The 24,246-nt window shown below is 43.7% G+C and overlaps 1 protein-coding gene across 6 annotated transcripts in view; it reads left to right on the top strand.

Moving 5' to 3' along the window:
- Positions 1–24,246, top strand: part of KLF12 (KLF transcription factor 12) — a 214,884-nt gene that overhangs the window by 118,280 nt on the left and 72,358 nt on the right. For all 6 annotated transcript variants that reach the window (XM_035114707.2, XM_060273328.1, XM_035114717.2 and 3 more), the window contains 2 exons: positions 7,610–8,147; positions 23,852–23,987. In XM_035114707.2, coding sequence (XP_034970598.1) covers positions 7,610–8,147; positions 23,852–23,987 — 674 coding nt within the window. The remainder of the gene's footprint in view (positions 1–7,609; positions 8,148–23,851; positions 23,988–24,246) is intronic.

Below are 24,246 nucleotides of genomic sequence, written 5' to 3'. Positions count from 1 at the left end.
TATCTTTTAGCTGCTAAGCAAAGTCCATCCTGTTCTTTTCTACCCTTAATGGAATTTGAGGTCCTCTTCAGTCGCCTTTTTTATCTGGGTTATGTTGGCCTGGGTGTTTTATCTGCTGTTTTGATTTCCCGTTCCCTGGCATTGCTTGTTTTTGTTCTGTTGCATTTTACTGTAGATCATGGTTTTGTTTTGTTTTTGAATGTAAGCTGTCCTGAGACCATCCTGGCAAAAAGCAGAGTATAAAATGCTCTAAATAAGTCAGCGTCCAAGGACACCTTCACACACAGCCCTGACCTGCATATCCCACGTGTCAAGGTGAAAGAACCAGTTCTCTAATTTGGGTCTGCTCTCTCATAGGGCATTTAATGTGAATGGCAGCCTATGGGTGCACATTTCTGTCTGAGTAGGCCTTGCCAAGGCAATCTATCTACCCTTTTTTGCAGATCAAATGTACAGTATGTGCAAACGTCCCAGTTCACGGAAGGGTCCTATGCATGTTTGAGGCTCATGCTTACAGCCCTCCATGTGCAGGATGCTGGGTGGTGCAGTCATATAATTTTAGGCCAGCCTTTCTCAACCTTGGGTCCCCAGATGTTGTTGGACTACAACTCCCATCGTTCCTAGCCAGAATGGCCAATGGTCAGGGATGATGGGAGTTGTAGTTAAGAACATCTGGGGACTCAAGAAAGGTTGTGGACTTAACAGTATCATGGGGAGTGGTGGGTGGGGCTGTCTTTAGATGTGGTACAGTATTATTCAGAGACCCCTTACCCATTCTGCTGAGTGGGGCCCTGAACCTCTGCCCCCAAAGCCCTGCCCTGTGAGTGCACCGCTAATCTCATTGTGAACTGGTGAACTGTGTTATTAGTAAGCACTGCTTCTCAGACCATCAGTTTCCCTCCCATGGTATGTTTGGCTATGAAGCTTTTGTGTAGACAGTGAAGATGCTATTCATATTTCACAAGGCTTTGCATTTCTGACAGCACAGAATATTGCCTTCTTGTTGGGTAGCATTCCACGCACTTGTCATTTGGATCCATCCTGACAGCTTCCTGAAAACACTCTGAAAGACACCCTCCTTCCTGGGAGTTATGAATCACGGTTTGAAGTTATGGCCATTTCTGTGTTAAGGCTAATCGGGGAAGGATTTCTGTTAATAATAAAGTCTAGCATCACTCATAACTTTCCAAGCAAGAGCCATATTGAACTTGACGTGAACTTAAAGATCCTCTTCGAAGAGGAACCTTTGATAGGGTGGTTGCCACATTGATGTACACGTCAATTTCATAAGATATATTCCATGTCTCTGAAAGGCTATAGCGAGTGCTTTTATGCAGGGCATAACTGGTTTTGTCTTGCAGTGACAAATATGTCCCTCTGTGACCATCATTCTTTTTTCAGGAATGAACAGAAGATGCAGTTTTGAATGTGTTGCTTTGAGTATTTCATCAATATTTGGCCCATCAACAGTGTTTTGTGGATTATGGTTCCACATGTAACAGACTCTGAAGGCAGAATTGAGTGCAAGATGAATTTTGATTTATCTAGGCAGAGTCACTCCCAGCCTTTTTGTGGTCGTTCCAGGATTCCTGACCCCTCCTCCCAGTTTTTTTTAATTATAATTTTTTTGGGGGGGGGGGAGTAATGTTAGTTCTACTCAGAATAGCCTCACTGAGATTTATGGGCATGCTTAACCTGGGTCCAGTTGTTTTCAGTGAGAAATTCATTGGAGAATTTCAGCAGAATTTCATTGGAGATAACCCATATTTTATAGGGTGGCTGGGCATACTGCAAAATGAAGTGCTGGTGAAACCCAGTCATTCACCCCATAATTTCCAAAAGGCAACTGTACAAATAAATGACCGTATGCAGATTCCATGCAAATTTGGGTCATGGTTCTGCCCCAAGAGCCTTTTAAGTGCTTGTAAATTTCTTTCTGTACATTCCTGGGTGCAGTAAAATAAAGGGAAGGGAAAAAAGCCGGGGGGAGGGTTTAGATGCCAAGAGTAAATTTCACAACAATTCTGCTCCAAATTGGCTTTTTCTTGTCATTTGTCTTAGCACTCTCATAGTAGAATCTTGCAATACTGATTTATTGTTTGTTTTTGCTTCTGTTTTACTTACCCTTATCTTAATATGAGTTGTCCAATATACCCAGCAGCAACTGTATTATGAAACACTTTTGGAATGTGACACCCATTAATGATCTTATTTTCTGTTAAGCTGGGGCCATTTTGAAATCAATCACAAACTTCTGTTCCAACCAGGACTTTAAAGGAGTCTGCTGCATGTCAACAGAAGCAGATTTTTAAAAGGGGAGGTGAATGAGGGTTTTAAGGAAAGATGAAGGAGGGCTAAACTGCAGCCCTAGTTTTTAGACAAGGAAACCATCCAAAATGCTGCTGCGTTGTGTCAAGGGTGCCTTTGCCAACCTGGCATACTCGAGATGTTTTGGACTACAACACAGGTTGATGAAGGCTGCACTGAGGAGTCTTTTGCACAGCCAAATGTCATGGTCATGCGAAACAGCCTGCCAATAGAAATTTCTTACAGGGTTGGGTCGAAACTGTATTTATAATTTTGTGTTTGTTTTCATGTCAAAAAGACCTCCCCTGTGGGCACCTGTTTGTTCTCCTTGTTGATGTTCCTGCACGGAGCAATGGTCCTCTTTTTTTCTTTGCCCTCATTATCCCACCCCCCTCAAACTGGAACATCATGAATTGACAGAAGCCGGTCAGGCTTCTGTTCCCAATCCCAAATGCCCCGATTTTGCTCCTCTGTGCTGGTCGCTCCAGAGCGAGGAAAAGATGGCCATTGGGAGACTTGGCGCAAGCTGGGGTGGCCTTCCACTAGGCTGTGCTAGGCCGTGCCACTTTTCCCGGCACTCCCTGTAGGCTGGATAAAGGTAGGAGGTAGGGGCGAGCAGGCGAGCAAAGGAGTGGGTGGCGGCAGGCAGGGGACGAGTGACAGGGTCAGCAGGGGTGTGTTCCCCAAATTGCCCTCCCAATGTTTGGGGGGGTTATCCTCTTCTAACATTGTCCTCATCTTCCATTTAATGTGATCTACCCACATGATGTATCACAATGCTACATGTGACACGATGACATCATGGAGGCCTGTCAACAAAATAACCGTGGTATGCCACAGTAATCAGATTAAGTAAGAACTTAAGATAAGAGCTGTGCTGGATCAGGCCAAAGGTTGCTCTAGCCCGGGATCCTTTTTCTGCTAGCCTACAGTTTAATGTGAATGAGTATTGGTCTAGGTCAGGCATGTCCAACAGGTAGATCATGATCTACTGGTAGATCACTGGCCGTCTGCCATACATCACTGGTAGATCATTGGCTCCCCCCAAAGAAGCTGAACAACTGTGGCTCCCCTAAGAAAAGCTCAACATTTTACCTCCTCCCTGAAAAAACTCAACAACTTTGACCTGAACCTCAAAAAGGGGGGTAGATGACTACCAGTTTTTTAACTCTATGAGTAGATCGCAGTCTCTTGGGAGTGGGCCACCCCTGGTCTAGGTTACAATGTTCAGAAGTTCCCAAACTGCTCCTGCTGCTGCTGTGCTGGCGAGGAAACAAACCAGAAGCTGGCTTTGTGCAAACCATGTTTCCCTCAAATGAGCCACAGTCAGGAAGCCAAGCAAACTTTATTTCGGGTGCTTGTGGGATTTTCTGTCTCTGGTGCCAGAGCAACTTGCTCACCAGTCTTTACTGGGTGTCATAAGTAGGTGGATAGTTCTTCCCAGAAAGCAGCAAGTGACTAGGCCTGCAGACAGCCGTAGCATCGGATCAAAGTGAGGCTTGCTTTCTCCGCCTTTCCTCGCCGCTCTCCTTTGAAAATAATCATATCCTATCCCATTGGGTCATAAAGAACTTGATTTATTGGAGCCAATTCACGAGACACTAAATCATTTCAATAAAAACAGCTGCATTTCACAGCTTTCGGTTTTATCCCATTAAAATTTCAAGTCTATAATATGCAATTATGTGTATACTCAAAGTAAAGATATTATTTTCTGTGGTGGGGGGGGGAGGAAGTATAAATTTCTCCCCCTTAATTTGTAATATATTCAGGCTTGACAGTACTAATTTGCACTGCAAAGTAATTTGGGCATAAGAAGCATATGTCAACATGAGGAGTAGCTGCGGTTTCGTCTCTGGAGGGTCACTTAAATCTGTCTTGTTACAGATATACTGTTGTTGATTTGCTCGTCTTAATTTTTGACCCAGTAATGATAATTTATGAAATTCATATCCCTCTTCTTCTTTTTCTCCTTCTTCTGAGAAATTGCAATACTTGGGATGGTAGAAAAGGTTGGAAATATGCCTTATAATTAATTTCTGTTCATAGGACTATTTAGTGAAACCAGAGACACCCCAATGTCATGTTTTGCAATGCTGGTGCATTCTAACCCAAATTAAAGATGTGAAAATAGCACTCCATCATAATTTATATGGAATAATGGGATTGATTTTCGGGGGGGGGGGGTTGGGTGTCCATAAAGTGAATCTGGATTCTGAATTCAGGTTGGAATCAAGGCCTTGAGTCATGCTCAACCTGAACAGAGGCTGTAGGAATTAAAACAAAGACATAAACATGTTACAGACCATAATAGTTCAGGCTAGGTTGCTCCTATATGTTGTGGCCAGTTATCCACTGCCAAAAAAGAGAGGATTTGCAACATTCCCCACTCAAAAAAGGGGGCGGGGAGGACATCATTTTGCATCAAATTTGTATATGGTAAATTATATGTATAGACACACATTTAGAAATAATTGCTGTGCTTTAGCTATTTAAAGCATAGAATACTATAGACACCCTTTGACTTGTGTGCTTGCTCAGACCAATTGCTACTAGCTGTTGGTGGGCAACTCCCAAGACCTCCCACTTTTTATGGTTCCTTATCTGCAAACCAGGCTTGGACTGGATGGCCCTCAAAGAGAGGACAGAAGGCTGTGATAGAGAAGATTAGCCAACGTGGTGCTCCCCAGGTGCTGTTCGATGCTCCCCAGGTGCTGTTCTGTTGCATCATCCCAGAACATTGGCCATGCTGGCAGGGGCTGATGGGAGTTCAACTCCAACAGCATATGGAGTTCCCCAGATTGAGCATCTTTGGACCACACTGTAAACCCTCAATTCCCTGTTTCATCAGAAATGATAATGAGATAGCGATGAGATGGGAAGAGTGTACACACACAGGCAAGGATGCTTTTATCATACCACCTACAACCCTTGAAAACCTATGATCCCTAGTCCCTAGTCTAGATTTGCAACAGGGGGCAGCTCCGTTCATTTCATGTGGGCCAACAGCACTGGGGGTTTGAAGCCTAGCTCATGTTTATCTTCGCATCAATTCTGGAGCTTTGTGTAGGCTTGGGTTATGGAGAGAATCTAAGCCTTTGCGGTTTATGTGGGTTGTGATTTCAGCCTGAATGTGCTTATCTCTCCTGAAAATCTGGCCCCAAATTCCTCCCAGAACGCCTTACAAACTTGCAGAAACACTTGCAACTAGAGTTGACGTTCACCATCTGCAACGTTGAGAAGGGAGTCTGACCTCCCACTGAATATGAGGATGTGATTCAGCTTGGAACATGATGTACAGATATGGGTAAAAGCGAAATGAATCAACTGTTCAAATAGGGGGTAAGGAAGGATAGAAGAGTCTTCTGAGTAAATATGAGTTGGGTGTTAGCAATGCAGCAACAGAAACAGCTTCATCTTAATAACAGCTCACATCTGCATTGAGGTGGTACAAGAAAACATATAGCTACAGCATCTCTGCTGATGTTTTGAGACTTCTCTGAAAAAAAAGAAAAAAAGTTGTTGACAAAGATGTTCACAATGGCTTAATTAATTTGAAATATTCAAATATTATTAATTCACATAAATGATCCTCAGAACTTTCTGATAATGTTTGGATAATGACATTTTGCTGTAATGAGATTCTATTGTAATGAAGAACAAGCAGAGTGGAGAAATAAACTAATGACAAGGTAAGGGTTGATGTGCCAATGCGCCACCAGTGGAATATGTGAGATGGAGCACTGGGCTCACCTAGTTCAGAGATAGAAATGTTTCCGACTTGCAAACAGAAAGTTTCCGACTTGCAAACAGGGCTGATTTATTATATTTCTATGCTGCTTCTCATTCAAATGAATCGCAAATCAACTTACAAACAATACGCAGCAATGACTTAATGGAACGTAATAAAACATCACAAATACTATACAGATCATAGAATAATGATCAAATCATCAGTACAACAATTCCAATCTATAAAGCACTATTCACAAAACAACTAAACAAATAAGCTAAACAGTACAATTACATCAAAAGTCAGTCTGAACTGAAGGGGCTTCAGGTAAACAACTATCTGATGTTTAGAAGACACCTGAAGGCAGCCCTGTTTAGGGAAGTTTTTAATGACTGATGTTTTAATGTATTTTTAATCTTTCTTGGAAACCGCCCAGAGTGGCTGGGGGAAACCCAGCCAGATGGGCGGGGTATAAATAAATTATTATTATTATTATTATTATTATTATTATTATTATTATTATGCAATATTTCAACTGTTCCCTCCCCATCACCGCTGTGGTACCCTCCTTGTAAACAGAGACAGCATTAGCAAGTACAGACACTCCATATTTGGGGGGGGGGCGGTAACACCTATAGTTACCCTTCATACCCAGATAGCATGAAGTTAGATTCAGAGGAATAAAACATTTTTAGTAGAGCAGCAAGATGTTACTCAGCCCAGCTCAGAAGCATTCTAGGAAAATGAGAGTCGTGGGTAGCTGAAGTCCCTTGTTAAGTACTCAGAGGGTCTCTCGTTGATTCCCCGGGGAGGACTGCAAGCGTCCTCTCCCTGAAACTATGGAAATCTTTTGCCAGCCAATGCAGACAATAGAGCTAGATGAATCAGTCTAAGGCACCCGAGGATGCAGGTGGTGCTGGGGTCTAAACCACAAAGCCTAGGGGCTTGCCGATCAGAAGGTTGGTGGTTCGAATCCCCGCGACGGGGTGAGCTCCCGTTGCTTGGTCCCTGCTCCTACCCACCTAGCAGTTCTAAAGCACGTTGAAGTGCAAGTAAATAAATCGGTACCGCTCCGGCGGGAAAGTAAACGGCGTTTCCGTGTACTACTCTGGTTTGCTAGAAGCCGCTTAGTCATGCTGGCCACATGACCCGGAAGCGGTACGTCGGTTCCCTTGGCCAATAAAGCGAGATGAGCACCACAACCCCAGAGTCGTCCACGACTGGACCTAACGGTCAGGGATCCCTTTACCTTTAAGGCAGCATCCTATGTCCTTGTGTTCATTTCGGAGTGGCACTAGTACACCTCCCTAATAGAAAAGCTGAAAATAAAAAATAAAAAGAGGCAGCGACCGACATGAGCCCCAGTGAACCCTTTATCAGGACCTGACGTTGGGCCTCTTTGAAGCACCCACCCTTTCCTTGCCTGCTTGCCCTTCGTTTCAATGATGATGCTTAAAATAAACATACACACTTGTTATCCGAGTGTTTTTTGTGTTGTTGTTGTTGTTGTTGTTGTTTGCATTGGCTCCTAGATGGTAATGGCCTGTTTCCCTTTCCTTCCTTCCACAGTCTCCAAACGCTCACAGTTACCCAGATATGGAAGCTGTACCCCTTTTGCTGAACAGCATGAAGGCAGATCCAGAAGAAGACTCCTTGTCCACAGACCATTTCCAAACGCAAACTGAGCCAGTGGACTTGTCGATAAACAAGGCCCGGTCATCCCCTATTGCTGCTTCGTCTTCGCCCGTGTCCATCACCGCCTCGGCATCTTCTCCTTCTTCCACTTCAACATCCTCCAGTCGGCCAGCTTCGTCTCCCACAGTAATAACGTCCGTCTCTTCAGCGTCTTCTGCGCCGTCAGTATTAACGCCAGGCCCGCTTGTGGCATCTGCGTCAGGTGTTGGAGGGCAGCAGTTTTTGCACATAATCCACCCGGTACCCCCGTCCAGCCCCATGAACCTACAGACCAACAAAATGAGTCACGTACACCGCATCCCAGTCGTGGTGCAGTCGGTACCCGTGGTCTACACAGCGGTGAGGTCACCAGGGAATGTGAACAACACTATCGTAGTACCGCTACTGGAGGACGGGAGAAGTCATGTCAAAGGTACGGTGCCCACCCCCCAACCCCAGTGTGATAATAATTATAATTATAATTATTATTTATTTATACCCCGCCCATCTGGCCGGGTTCCCCCAGCCACTCTGGGCGGCTTCCAACAAAACACTAAAATACAGAAATCCATCAAACATTAAAAGCTTCCCTAAACAGGGCTGCCTTGAGATGCCTTCTAAAGGTCTGGTAATTGTTGTTCTCTTTGACCTCTGGTGGGAGGGCATTCCACAGGGTGGGTGCCGCTACCGAGAAGGCCCTCTGCCTGGTTCCCTGTAACTTGGCTTCTCGTAGCGAGGGAACCGCCAGAAGGCCCTCGGTGCTGGACCTCAGTGTCCGGGCAGAACGATGTGTGAAATGTACTTGAATTTTAAGAAGGGTGAAGCCCAGACTAACTAGTAGCTGATGCTACTTTTAGAACACCCAATGGTTTTGCAAGCCTACCAGAGCTTTTTCTTCCTATCTTACCTGTGGAAATGTAAGACTGGAGACAAACATAAAAAATCATTTTAAGTTAGAGCTTAATAATTATTTCACTATTAATATACTTCTTAATTGTATTTCACTATTAATATACTTCTTAATTGTATTTCAGTTCAGCAATTACTTCGATAAAATACATATTTTGTTATGTGAAAATGGCTTTAGATACCTATTAGGTCCATAAATTACCATATAGCATATATTCAACACAAAAAACAATGACAATTTGTTGTTGATAAAGGACAGCTGGACATATAAAGGGCCCCATTACCTTCAAGTAGCTTAGGGCCTCATCAACCCTAAATCTGGCCCTGTAGAGAAGATAGATGTCCCCACCCAGAATAAAAGACCTGAGATACTAGCAGAACATAAGTTACTTTGTTGTCCCTAGCAGTATACAGTCGTACCTCGGGTTATGAACACCTCGGGGTACGAACTCCGCAAACCTGGAAGTATTTTCGCCATGCGCACGGTCTGCGCATGTGCAGAAGCACCATGCACGGTTTGCGCAAAATGGCACTTCGGTTTACGACCGTTTCGGGTTACGAACTGCGTCCCGGAACGGATCGTGTTTGTAACCCGAGGTACCACTGTATAAAGAGGCAGCTCTTTTAAAGATATTTAGATGATTTTTAATTTAAAAAAAAATCAGTGTTAGGTTTCATTAAGGGATTTTGTAGCAACGGTGAAGCCTTTGGCACCTATTGGCTGAAATGGTGTGATGTCATAGAATGTTTAGAAAGATGGACTCCGCTGAGGAAAGTTTAATTTAAGGGCCAGCTTTGTGGGCTGAAGTTAATGGTAGTTTGGCTGGGTGCAAGAATGCACCCAATGTCTAGAAACCTAGGCTCTGAAAAAGCTCTGTCCTGCTGTTGTTCAAATCTGTAATTGCTTTTCTTTCCCCCGGCTTTGTTTTATGTTGGATGGTGAATCAGTTATATATTAGATACTTGATGTGATTTAGGTCTTAACACTCTTGAGAATTCGATTTCCTGTAAATGGGTGTGAGTTCTACGGTGTTCAATTTAAAATGAAAAAGGTTTAAAGTTTCTGCTGTGGAAAAACAACACACCATCCTCATAGATGTGTATCTTGAGTTATACGTAGGTAGGTTTCTGCAGATGTCCATAGCCTCTATTAATCCTGCATGCCCCGGGCAAATGATTTTGCTCATGAAATTACTATAAATAATGACTTTGATTGGACAGAGTAATTAATAGCCTATGGTAGATTAGCAACGAAACGCATGTGTAGAGCTAACCCAACCTTTTCCCCCAAGCACACAAGAGCACACAGTTAACTGCTTAAACCGCACAGTCCCATAAAATCTCAATAAAGCCTGAAAAACTGTGGAGTATGTGCAATCGTGCTATAAATTGCCATAAAAATTACCCTGTAGACTCTATATTATGATCATTAAGTTCATGGATGCTGCTGCTGTGTACATAAAGTTTTATGGAATAAATCGACCAGTTTTTGCTGCCCCTATCAGAAAGCAAGCTGTTTTTGATTTAGAAGTTGATTGGTGTTCTCAGAGCATTTTTCTAAGAGCGAAAACCATTTGTGATGGCCTTTAGTGGAAAGCGGGTTGGGCGTTGGGGTGAGCAGGGCCTTACATATCTGCCCTGCATTGGGGGTACTTGATTATGAGGCCTAAGAGAAGTTACATGTTTTCTGCAAAAAGCACATTCACACAGCTGGTCTGTGTACATTAAATAAGCCTCTGCACAATGTCTAGTCTCACTGGGCTTCATTTGGAGTATATTATGTCTCCCTGTATTTGTTTGAAATGCTAAGCAGTACATTTAATTTGGTACTCCCCCCCCCCCCCTGCATCACTTCTTTGCCCAACGGCGGGTTGGTGCTTTCATTCTCCAGGAACTATGTGGTTTATTCTAAAATCCTGTTGTTGAGATACTGGTAGACTATTATTTTCTGCTACACCAGTGGGATTATAATTTCTCACCTCCAGAAAACACTCTTCTCCCCTTCCCTCCTCCTCTCACATTATTAATATTAATATTAAAATTATTATTATTATTAATACACCGCCCATCTGGCTGGGTTTTCCCAGCCTTGCTTTGGCAAAAGCTTTCTGATTTGTTAAACCGCGGTGTGCTGTGACATCCAAACTAGAAAACTGTGGTTTAAACACTGCCTGCAAAGCAGGATCAGATCCGCTGAGGCTTGAGAGGCCTAGCACAGCATTAATCCCTTTTTTTCTGACAATAAATGGGCAGAGGAAACGGCTAGCCAGAGGAAGCCAGCATTCTCAGATGCTGCTGGCAGTCACAGGGGAATTCTAAAAGTATCACCATTGCCCAGAAAGTATGGTTCTGTCTGGCCGACTGAGCAAAGAACATTACAAGCAATATTAGCTGAGCTATCCTGCAATTGCAGAGAAGATGCTGTGAGCTGGGTGTGTGTGTGTGTGTGTGAGAGAGAGAGAGAACAGCGTTCCTCCAGTTTTAATCCAGAAAAGAAGACTATTTTCCAGGTATCAAAAACCCTGGGAACCAGCAATTTAGGAAACGTAAATATTAAGTATTATTATTACTTTTACTCTATTATTATTATTATTACACTCAATAATTTGGTTCTTTCCCATCATATGGCAATACTTCACCCCGAACATTGTATTTCCAAGCATAAAGAAAAATAAGTGTTCTCACAGAGCTTTAAAAACAAACCTCCACCCTTTCTCTTTTGGTTTTAATTGCTTGGTATGGTTTTTTTTAATGTTTTTGCTTCAGAGTAAATTTACATCCTGAGAAATGCAGTCACGCCCACCTTGAGTGTGGGAGTTTATTCCAAATATAGACTGAGATTTGCTTCCATTCCATAATACCAACCCAGTTTATGGGAATTAATCATCTTTGGTAGCTGCGAGGGATGTCCACAAAGATGTATTAAGCATTAAGCTGCCTTGGATTCATTATAATTCAGGATATCTGGTACAGTAGTAGTCATAAAAATGTTGACATTCAAGATCTCCAGGATTTCAAGTTTCAGTGATGTAATCCTGATAATAGCTTTCCTTATAAAGCCCTGCATGGCCTGTTGCTGAATTCTTGAGAATGAATTGCATTGTTACAGATTTGGCCTCATACATACACACGCAAGATCATTGGGATCTGTTGGTTTTGAAAGGGCGCCCACACCTTTAAAAAAAATTCCCCACTGTGAGGAAAATGTATCCTAGCTTTCCAGGTGAAAAACAAGATTATCTGAGGCATAGAATCACAGAGTTGGAAGAGACCACAAGGGCCATCCAGTCCAACCCCCTGCCAAGCAGGAAACACCATTAAAGCATTTCTGACAGATGGCTGTCAAGCCTCCGCTTAAAGACCTCCAAAGAAGGAGACTCCACCACACTCCTTGGCAGCAAATTCCATTGTCGAACAGCTCTTACTGACAGGAAGTTCTTCCTAATGTTTAGGTGGAATCTTCTTTCTTGTAGTTTGAATCCATTGCTCCATGTCCGCTTCTCTGGAGCAGCAGAAAACAACCTTTCACCCTCTTCCCTATTGTCATATGGAATATATTTATATATTTGAACATGGCTATCATATCACCCCTTAACCTTTTCTTCTCCAGGCAAAACATACCCAGCTCCCTAAGCCGTTCCTCATAAGGCATTGTTTCCAGGCCTTTGACCATTTTGGTTGCCCTCCTCTGGACACATTCCAGCTTGTCAATATCCTTCTTGAACTGTGGTGCCCAGAACTAGACACAATACTCCAGGTGAAGTCTGACCAGATCGGAATACAGTGGTACTATTACTTTCCTTGATCTAGATGCTATACTCCTATTGATGCAGCCCAGAATTGCATTGGCTTTTTTAGCTGCTGCATCACACTGTTGACTCATGTCAAGTTTGTGGTCTACCAAGACTCCTAGATCCTTTTCACATGTACTGCTCTCAAGCCAGGTGTCACCCGTCCTGTATTTGTGCCTTTCATTTTTTTTGCCCAAGTGTAGTACTTTACATTTCTCCCTGTTAAAATTCATCTTGTTTGCTTTGGCCCAGTTGTCTAATCTGTTAAGGTCATTTTGAAGTGTGATCCTGTCCTCTGGGGTATTAGCCACCCCTCCCAATTTGGTGTCATCTGCAAACTTGCTCAGGATGCCCTCAAGCCCATCATCCAAGTCATTGATAAAGATGTTGAATAAGACTGGGCCCAAGACAGAACCCTGTGTCACCCCACTAGTCACTTCTCTCCAGGATGAAGAGGAGCCATTGATGAGCACCCATTGGGTTCGGTCAGCCAGCCAGTTACAAATCCACTGAATGGTAGCATTGTCTAGCCCGCATTTTACCAACTTCTTTATGAGAATATCATGGGGCACCTTGTCAAAGGCCTTGCTGAAATCAATACTGCTTTAGTCTGTTTGAAGAAGCAAGGGTAGTCGCCTATGAACAGTTGTTGTATGGTGGTGTCTCCTCTTGGTGGTTTAGTCATATGATGCTATCATTTACCTATCATCTCTAGTCAGTCAAATTGATTTATTGGAAACCATTGTTGACTTCAAACGTATTGTATACAACAATACATTTTAGCAGCACTTAGGGTGTATGGCGTCTTAGAGGAAGGAGAGAGGAAGGTGGGGGACATGTTGTAATACTAATACTAATATATTTATACCCCACTCATCTGGCTCGGTTTCCCCAGCCACTCTGGGTGGCTGCCAACAGATTAATAATAATAATGATAATAATAAAGTGATAAAACATCAAACATTAAAAACTTCCCTAAGCACAGCTGCCTTCAGATGTCTTCTAAAAGTCAAATAGTTGTTTATTTCCTTGACATCTGATGGGAGGGCGTTCCAAAGTGCGGGCACCACCACCGAGAAGGCCCTCTGCCTGGTTCCCTGAAACTTTCTCGCAGTGAGGGAATTGCCAGAAGGTTGGACCTCAGTGGCCGGGCTGAACAATGGGGGTGGAGAAGCTCCTTCAGGTATACTGGGCCGAGGCATTTTAGGGTTTTAAAGGTCAGCACCAACACTTTGAATTGTGCTCAGAAACGTACTGGGAGCCAATGTAGGTCTTTCTGGACCAGTGTTAAATGGTCTCAGCGACCATTCTCAATCACCAATCTAGCTGCCGCATTCTGGATGAGTTGCAGTTTCCGGGTCACCTTCAAAGGTAGCCCCACGTAGAGCGTGTTCCCCTTCTGGAGTAGTTTGTCCGCCTTTGGGCCCCACTCTGCCCTCAGCTATCACCTGTGGCTCCTAGAAGCTGTCAGTAGGCAACAGCGGCCTCATCCCATCATGGCCATGCTGACTGGGTCAAATGGGAGCTGGAGTCTAGCAACATTGGAAGGAACCAATGTTGGCTACCTAATGTGATTTAGTACTGTACTTCATATGCTCAGATGCAAATCTTCTCTCTGTCCTGTTACAACAGGGAAAACCATAAATCCCTCCCTACATTAATTACAGGCCTTTGGCAAAACCTGCAAATTGCTTGTCCAAAATTGCTCATCCGCACAGTTCTTAGTGAAACAGGTCATTATTCCCTTTCCACAAATGGGGTAGTGGGACTGAGAGTAGAGATATTCTTGAAATCACCTTATAAATTCATAGTGGCTGTGAGACTTAAACCCGCTCCTCCTGAACCCAAGCCCAGCTTCCCATCCTATTCATATTATAGATAATGTCTGCCAGTTATTGAACCACTTATTCCTCTACTTGGGTAGTTTATTAAGGTAATGGTGCTTTGTTATTGATTGGTATTCTGATACTGACATTATTAATTTAAGGGGGAAGAATAGCCCAAGTCTCTTTTCTTCCTTATTCTTCAAGAAAGAAGTTTTCCTCTAATTTTCTGTGTTCTCTTACTAAAATAAATGAAGTGTCTCTATCTGTTACCAAATCAACTCATGATGTGTTTAATCCAGCCATGCAATTGATAAGTCCACAAAGACTTATTAGCCAACACAAGAATTAATTGTGCATATAGAAATCCCAGCTGTTTATCTTACATTTCAGTTCTGGTGTCTAGAAAAGTTGAGGAGGAAATCTAGATATAAGGTTGTGTTTAGCAGTGATGTGGATATAGATAGATATAGATATTATACAAACACATTGGGGAAAAACCAGCCCTTGTTAGTTCCTTCAGGATATAAAAAAATGTTTTTTTTCTGTATGAGATTAGTTCCCATTTGTTGCCAAATGTGTGTTCTCTAAACTCAATAGGATATTTTAAAAACAGTAACCAATACCAAAAACCCCACAGTGTTCTGCTGTTTGTTTGTTTGTTTGTCTTTTTGCTTTGCGTTAATTTCAAAGCTGCAAACCCATTCCAAAACAAATAACAAAAATAGGTTCAATTTAAGGTTAGGCCTTGTCTCTAAACAACTAAATAACTTGAATGCAAGGCTCAACCTACAACAAAAATGGGTTTGTTTTCTTTGAACATTATTGAGAGACATTTAGTAGCAGCAGCAATAATATTTCATTTATGAATCATTTTCCATGAGCGATTTAATATAATAAAATACATACAAGAGTGAAACAGTTAAAAGAATTGCACATATGAAACAAAATTTAAAACTATAGTTTAAGAAGACACATAGAGAATGCACATACCTGATATGCAATGAGTCCCAGTGGGTATGTGATAGGATGGCATCTTCCTATCCTGACTGGGCATTTGCCTGGGCATGTAGCTAATGGGGGCACCCAGTGAATTTATTTCAGCTGTGGCATAATATGGTGGTGATACTCTGCCTCAATAGTAGCAGAAGTAGTGCTACTAGTAGTTAGTATTTGCTTTGTGTTAGATGGTGCCTTTAGGTGGAGTTATTTATTGGAAATGTCAGCTTATGCATTGGGGGGGGGTGAGTTTTCACCTGCCAGCCGATAACGGGGGCGGGAAGGCAAGTTGGGAGTAATTGGAAAGTGACAGGGCAGTAGCAGTGATTTAGGAAATCACCCCTTTCACCTCAAAACATTTCCTTCAATCACATCTTATCTTTAGGTCTCTGACCTACGAAGTGTTCGTCCACTTCACTAAATCCCCCAGAAAGGGCAGCACAATTAAAAGTGATGGCAGATCATGGGAAAGCCAGGTATAGAGCAAGCTACTGGGGTGGGGATGCCAGCGAATCAGTGTGCAGACAAATGCAAGGGATGTCTTCCAGTTGTTGTTAGCATTTGTCGCCCGGGGCAATTGCGTGTGGAGGTCCCCAAACCACCCCCCCTAAATAAATCACAGCATAGACAGGATTTAAGTTTAATGGTTTTTGGCATGAATTTGGCCACAACTTTATTAAATCCAAAACATGTGAGTGGTTGCGTAGGCATTGGTTCTCAACTGTCACCTAAGGACAGAAATGATAATAATAATAACTTGCCTTGTCAACATGGGGAATTCCTACAGGGAGAGACAGGGACCCGGGTGCAATGAACTCTCCCCTCTCCCTTCAGGCTCCCAGAGGCATCAATATGCCGTCCTGGCCCCCTACCTTGGGGTTACAGACACAGCATAGAGCCCCTGTATTCCTGACCGGGATTTCCCCAACCACGCAGGCATAAACTTGGGGCCAACTTAATCAATAAGACCCTTTAATACAACCAAAATAACCAATGCCTAACCGCCAACCTTACAAGTTGTGACTATTTGCTACGCAGTAGGCGAAAACCCAGATGGCACCAGCCAATCAGCCAAATGGGAAAAATTCCTACCGGCCCCTGAATACAGGCGACCAACAAAGTCATAGCAATGTCAACACAGAGGCCTAAAAACAGCGGAGGGAGGGTGGGGATCAGAAACGCAGCCAAAGAGAAGGAAAAAACCAAGCATTTAAGTATTTATACCCCAGGGGCTTGACTTACTAAATTGATACATGTGATTATGCCCAACAACAGCCCATATCCAATCAAACGGTGGCCACTCATGCCCCCACCTTTGTCACAGGCGTGGTTTGCTAGCCCCCACCGCAAATCGTGCTCTCTATAATAGAGAACCCGCATTGTGAGACTGCCCAGAGCAGGGACAAAGCCAGTGCACACATGCCCAGCTACTATTGAGTCCAGTGGTGCAATCAAATCTGTGATTGTTCCCCAACTTGAAGCACAACACACACAAGCCATTGAATAAGGCTAAACTATTTTATTGTGGCAGGGACCCAGGTGGCGCTGTGGGTTAAACCACAGAGCCTAGGGCTTGCTGATCAGAAGGCCGGCGGTTCGAATCCCTGTGACGGGGTGAGCTCCCGTTGCTTGGTCCCAGCTCCTGCCAACCTAGCAGTTCGAAAGCACGTCAAAATGCAAGTAGATAAATAGGAACCGCTACAGCGGGAAGGTAAACGGCGTTTCCATGTGCTGCTCTGGTTTGCCAGAAGCGGCTTTGTCATGCTGGCCACATGACCTGGAAGCTATACGCCGGCTCCCTCGGCCAATAATGCGAGATGAGCGTGCAACCCCAGAGTCGGTCACGACTGGACCTAATGGTCAGGTGTCCCTTTACCTTTACCTCATTTTATTGTGGCAAAATGCAGAGTCTGTCTCTGTTTGCCCAGCTCAGACATTCAGAGCTGTTTAGCATGGCTGCCTCTCTCCAGCATAGCAGGCCGTGAAGAGAGAACAAAGGAACAATAGTTCCACTTCAGGAACACAACAGTAGACGAACATCCTGTCTACGTCACTTCCACTCTGTGGAATGAAAACACATACAGTCATATGATACACAACAATCCTATGACTGCAGACGGGGAATGAATCTCCCAACACTTGTTGGGGCGTTGCATGAATCTAATTATGCACAATCAATACATCATATTGTGATTTCTCTGTAATCTTCCTTGTGCTGGAGTGTAAGTGAAGCCCAATATGTATGGAGGCCTGAAGGCAAGCCACATATTGGATCGGCCTGCCCAGGTGTTTGGCAACACTTCTGCTTCAGGATTCCTACCTGGGCAGCAAAACCAGGCATTTTGTGGGCTGCATTCAGCTGGCGTATCTCTCAAGTTTTGCAGGTTTGGTGTGCCCTGCTTTTTCGACATTAAGGCACTACAGCCAGGGCCGTCTTAAGCCCATCCAGCGCCCTGGCGCTAAGGTCCCTCCAGCGCCTCCCTCCAGAGCCTCTCCAAGGGAGTGCCAAGCAGACCGTGGCAGCAGTGGGAGGCCACCTCCGATGACTCCGCCCTGTGCCTCCTTCTCGTTTCCCCAGCGCTGGGTTCCGCTCAGTCAAGCTTCGCCACCAGCGCGCGCACCGCGGGACCAGCAAGAGCTGCTTGGGCGCTGTGCGCTGGTGGCAAAATTCGACTGAGCAGAATCCAGCGATGGGGAAACGAGAAGGAGGCGCAGCACGGAGTCCTCTGAGAAGGAGAGAGACGCGGCGCAGCCTCTCAGCTCGTGGAGCGCAGTCCTGGTCAGATCGCCGGAACCCTGCGCTCACTTGGTGCCCTCCAGCGCCCGGCGCCATGGTTCTCCGCGCCACTAGCCTCTATGGCTAGGACGGGCCTGACTACAGCAGCATCTCAGCATGCCAACAGTTCTGTTAGAAGTCCCACTTCCCCAGCCCGCCAGTGGTTCCCTGCACATGGAACTATGTTAATATTCAGCATTCGTGTCCAAGAAATGATCGCCTTGCCACATTAGCAAACTTACTGCATAATTAGTTGCGTAATTCAGAAAGGGCAAGATAATACAGCTGCCATTTTAAAGCCACAGCTAAGTGATGAAGTTGATGGAGTATCATTTGCAAATAGGCTTTAATACTGAAAGATGTTTCCCCCCTTTGGTTTGCTAACGGGGAATTGGGAATTGATGGTCTCTTACGTTCTATGAATCAAGTGGTCCTAGTCACCACGTACAACTTCGCAGCAAAGCAACAACAACCCATGATTTGTTGTAGAGGTTAGTTAGGCAATTGGCATTATTGACCAAAAAAGAGAAAAAAAGATTGCGTTAAAATTCTAAAGTATCTCTTAAGAAATTGCATTTGCCTATTCCTTGCTTGAATATCCCAGCTGTTAGCTGCTACTACAGAGGGAAAAGCCACTATGCCATTTGATACTGTCTGATTACAGAAATCTGTGGCTTGAGCTTTTAGGAGAAGAGCAAACATTTCAAGGGCCCTCATAAAGCCACAACAGGATTTGATAATATAGAGTGCCTTTGCGAATATAATTCTAATGATGATTATGGTGAGCTCAGTCCTCTTGAGATAGGCATTTGACCTCCCCGCTCCTGCCCCCCCCCATGTAAGCCTCTGTCATCAAATCTTTCTGATTCCCATTGGGTCTTTTCCAATTTATGTTCTCCTCCTCCTGTATTTTCTGTTTATCTACAGTAAATAGAGATTGGGACTTGTTCCTTTGTACTTCAGATGAATAAGCTTATCTTTCAGGAGGGCTTAAATCAGGTTATATCTTAGGCCTGAGTCTTGTGCTCATTTAAAATAAATTTGTGCAAAGCCATCTGCAGGTATTTTTGTATGGTAGAAGAATTTTTCAATATATATCCCACATAAGAAGACCTCAGCTTTAGCATATCTTGGAGACTGATAGGAAATCAACATTTTAAAAAAATACAGTGGGTTTTAAAAATACCATGTGATTGTGACAACTTGGAGTAAATTTTCACCATGAAAGAACGGCCCAAAGATTGTTTTATTTCATAGAAGTGGAGAGTTGGAAGGGACCCCCAAGGACGATCTAGTCCAACCTCCTGCAATGCAGGGATTTATTCTTTAAAAATCTTTTAGGCCACCCTTTAGGGCAGGCATCCCTAAACTCGGCCCTCCAGCTGTTTTGGGACTACATTTCCCATCATCCCTGACCACTGGTCCTGTTAGCTAGGGATGATGGGAGTTGTAGTCCCCAAACATCTGGAGGGCCAGGTTTGGGGATGCCTGCTTTAGAGTTAAGCCCTCTCAAGAGGGATTTCAACTCTGAAGTATAAAATTACAATAAAAACAAAGCCACTATAAAACATTTTAAAATATCAAATCCAATGTAAGCAATATTAGGGTGACTTTCTAATGTCAAAACTGAATGTGTCAATCCGGCATCATTGTAAACCCGGCGAAGACCTGCCTGTTTCCTTAAACATGCTCAGTGATCCATTGCCAACCTGCAACCTCTTCTTTATATATTAGTTCTAGAGTTACTGCCAAGATCCAAAAATATCAATTGCCCCATTAGAACATTCAGCAGACTGCAAAACTTGCTTCTCCCAGATGCCATCTTACAAGGAAAGCATTCGGTTCACTTTGCCATAGAAAGTCTGCCATAGAAATAATTTGTGGGGCTGTGATGGGGAGGATTTGCGTAGATCAATGGGAGTTTCTGTTTTCCAGTTATTTGACATAAGCATCAACAAAAAGAGAAGCCAGTAGGAGAACACTTCAATCTCCCAGGACATTCAATACAGAATCTCAAAGCAGTTGTCTTTTTACAAAAGAATTTCAAAAACAGACTTGAAAGAGAAGTTGCTGAATTACAACTTATCACTAAACTGCAAACTATGGAGAGACCAGGTCTTAACAGAAAAATTGGATTCCTGTCTCATTACATATGCTAATCATCTGCATACTATCCCTTGCTTTTTCCTGTAGGACTAATTGCAGTCGCTAATAGTCGTCAACAGGTTTACCATACCCATTGAGACAATCACCCATCTCCTACTACCCTCCTGAGAAAAACCCCACCCCACCCTCCCCCTATATATAAGGGTCTGGTGACTTCTGTTTCGGTGCATCTGAAGAAGTGTGCATGCACAGGAAAGCTTATACCAAGAACAAACTTACGTGGTTGGTCTCTAAGGTGCTACTGGACTTTTTTAAAAAAATAATAATACAGTGGTACCTCGGGTTAAGAACTTAATTCGTTCTGGAGGTCCGTTCTTAACCCCAAACTGTTCTTAACCTGAGGTACCACTAATGGGGCTTCCCGCTGCCACCGCACCACCGCTGCATGATTTCTGTTCTCATCCTGAAGCAAAGTTCTTAACCTGAGGTACTATTTCTGGATTAGTGGAGCCTGTAACCTGAAGCGTCTGTAACCTGAAGTGTCTGTAACCTGAGGTACCACTGTATATATATATATATATATATATTTCATCAACAAAAAATTATCCCATTTTTGGATTACTGAAATGAAGAAAGCTTTGGGGAAAACCAGAAGTGGATTTTTGTCTGAAATAACTGCTCTTTCTGAAAGTGAAAACAAATTACTGGACCAAGCACAGGCTCAGAGACATCGCAGGTCCCCCTGAGCCACTCTTTTGCATTGCAGTGGACCACAGGGTTCAATAAAAATAAATCAAACCCCCTTCTAGGGAGTAATGAATGCTGTGCTTCTAAGATGGCATTCAGTGGGTAGACCCAGGGGTCAGGAACCTTTTTCAGCCGTGGGCCGGCCCACTGTCCCTCAGACCATGTGGTGGGCCGGACTATATTTTGAAGGAAAAAATGAACGAATTCCTATGCCCCACAAATAACCCAGAGATGCATTTTAAATAAAAGCACACATTCTACTCCTAAAAACACGCGGGCCGGATTGAGAAGGCGATTGGGCCGCGTCCGGCCCACAGGCCTAAGGTTGCCTACCCCTGGGGTAGACTCTGCTATGGCTTCCTGCTGATAAAAGCCTGAACAAGGCAACACACCAAAGGACACACACAGACAGACATCTGCCGTGGAATTCCTGTGCTTTCTGCACTTTCCTAACATTTCTGGTTGTGGACACGATCCGTTCTGGGGTGTTGTTCACACCCTGAAAAGTCCGCAACCAGTGTGGCGCTTCTGCGCACGCGTGAAGCGCGATAGAGCGCTTCAGCGCATGCATTGAAGTGTGCAGAACGCTTCTGCGTGTGTGTGCACGGCGAAACCCGGAAGTGTTTACAGGCTGAAAAGTGTTTACAGCGTTCGCAGGCTGAAAAGACGCAACCTGAAGCGGACGCAACATAAGGTCTGAGTGTATTTAAGTCAGGCATCCCCAAACTGCGGCCCTCCAGATGTTTTGGCCTACAACTCCCATGATCCCTAGCTAACAGGACCAGTGGTTGGGGAAGATGGGAATTGTAGTCCAAAACATCTGGCGGGCTGAAGTTTGGGGGTGCCTGATTTAAGTATTGCTTAAACCTTATAATTTCAGAGCTAAATACTACATCATTTGTTAAGCTCTCATAGTCCATATTGTCAAGCTACCTAAATCTGAAAGTAATTATGTGCCCGAAAAGGTAACATTATTTCCAGGTGTTGTTTGTGGCTTTTAAAAGGTTGGGTGTTGTTTTCGGTACTGCACATTTGCGCTGTATGTTGTATTTTGCATGTCACGTGAGATTGCCATTGTGAGCCTCACGCCTCTCACCGCCCAGGTTACCTAGGAGTGTCTGTTTTCTGTAGTACCAGCACAGATAATTGCTATAGATGTAATTGCTGTCTGCAGTTCTAAGAATACTCGCGCTGAAGGGAGACTAACATAAAGTGTGGGGGGCCGCTGCCAGCAGCCGCCTCAGCTCACCTCCCTGCTTCCCCCCCCCCCATTAATGCCTCCTAAATTAAAAGACCAGGCATGAGGTCATCATGCTTTCAGTTCCTCTTCCCCCACAGCGGCAATGGAGTGTGGAGGTGGAACATGGCAATGCGATGGCATCACATCTTAGATCTTTGTTTACTGGGTGTTAGGGAGAGCGAAGAGGAGACATGGGGTTGCTGTGTCCTTTTTTGCCTTAATAGGAATCAACCCATTGAGCAAAGTGGGACCCGTTTCTGAGAAAATACCTTTAGGGTCAAACTGCAAGCCTACTTCTTTAACCCCACCCCCTAACCCTAGTTCTTAGATCAGTGGAGTCACATTACCAGCTATCTATGCAACGTGGACTTGTCTCCATATATAGGACAGTTTGTGTCCATTGCAGAATGAGCTCGAAGGGTAGCTAGAGATGCCACAGCATTGTTTTGCATTTCTGTTTTGTTTTTAATTTTTAATTTTCATTATTACCATTTCCAAAATCACATTCGCATTCAAATGTACATTTCCACCTTTAATATCTTTCTTTATAATAAAAATAAAAATTCAACGGCTTCCCTTCTTCCACTTCCGTGGTTCCTTTGATTTCCCCCACAATTCCTGCATATTCTCATATATCCATTTAAGTCCACTTTCTCCCCTTATTCTTCCTTTAATATATATCATACTGTTGAATTTACCTTAATGCCGCTAGCATTTTCACTTGTCTTCCGCTCTTCTTCATATACTTGATCTTCTTGCTCTCTTATTTTGCTTGTTAGACCTGCTAACTCTGCATATTCTGTCATTTTTTAATTGCCAATCCTCCTTACTAGGGAGCTCACTCACGCACCATTTGGGGGCTAGCAAGATCTGAGCTGCTGTGGTGGCATACATTTTTTTAACAAGAATTCTGACTCCTGCGTACTTCTGTCTGTACCATTCCCAGAAGGAATGCCTCTGGTTTGGGGAAAAAAAGTTTTTTAAAACATTTTAAAAATCTCATTATATATCATTTCCCAGTATTCTTTAACTATTTTGCATGCCCGCCACATCTTTTGCATTTTTTCTCATCAGGAAGTTTAGTTGCTTTTTGTTTACTTAATTGCTTTATGGATTGATTACAGATATCTGTGAGCCAGCTTGGGAGCCCCACGAGCCTAAAAGGTGGGGTAGTAAAAATATTTAAGAACAGTGGTGCCTTGGTTTATGAACTTAATCCGTTCTGGAAGTCCATTCTTAAACCAAAGCGTTGTTAAACCAAGACACGCTTTCCCATAGCAGCGGGGGACTCAATTTACAAATGGAACACACTCAACATGTTCTGCTTCCAAGGCAAAGTTCACAACCCCCCCCCCAAAAAAAATTCCTTCCAGTAGCACTTTAGAGGCCAACTAAGTTTGTCATAGGTATGAGCTTTCGTGCATCTGAAGAAGTGTGCATGCACACGAAAGCTCATACCTATGACAAACTTAGTTGGTCTCTAAGGTGCTACTGGAAGGATTTTTTAAATTTTGTTTTGACTGCGTCAGACCAACACGGATACCTACCTGTAACTAGTACTTCACAAACCAAAACACCTACTTCTGGGTTCGTGGCGTTCTTAATCCAAGTTGTTCATAAACTAAGCTGTTCTTAATCCAAGGTACCGCTGTAAAAGGAAATGAGTACAATGATTGCATATTGTAGAATTAGCTGGAGGCGTTCCCTAAGCTAACTTTAATCCGTTGTGTATCTTTTCTTTCCCAGCACAAATGGACCCACGTGGCCTATCTCCCAGACAAATTAAAAGTGACAGTGATGACGACGACCTGCCAAATGTGACCTTGGATAGTGTTAATGAAACTGGATCCACAGCTCTCTCTATAGCCAGAGCTGTTCAAGAGTAAGTATTGAGTTTTCAGGGTGGACGCCAAGGCGGATGTTCCTAATGGAAACACCTGGTCATGTGACATTCTCTAGATACCCTGCATTTGAATCAGTCTAGGTGCCGGGCCAGTTCTGTTGTATGGAAATGTGTGGACATGCTCACTTTCAATTAGAATCTGGTTTCCCGTTTCCCGTTCTTTTCTCCTCGTTAAGTTGTAAAGCTTTTTGTAAAAAAAAAAAAGAATTGCAAAAAATGAAAGTGATCTGTATTACCA

The sequence above is a fragment of the Zootoca vivipara genome, chromosome 4 (genome assembly GCF_963506605.1).
Source record: "Zootoca vivipara chromosome 4, rZooViv1.1, whole genome shotgun sequence".
Lineage (NCBI taxonomy): Eukaryota > Metazoa > Chordata > Lepidosauria > Squamata > Lacertidae > Zootoca > Zootoca vivipara.
Note: the sequence above shows the minus strand (reverse complement) of the source record. Positions and strands in the feature narration are given on the sequence as shown.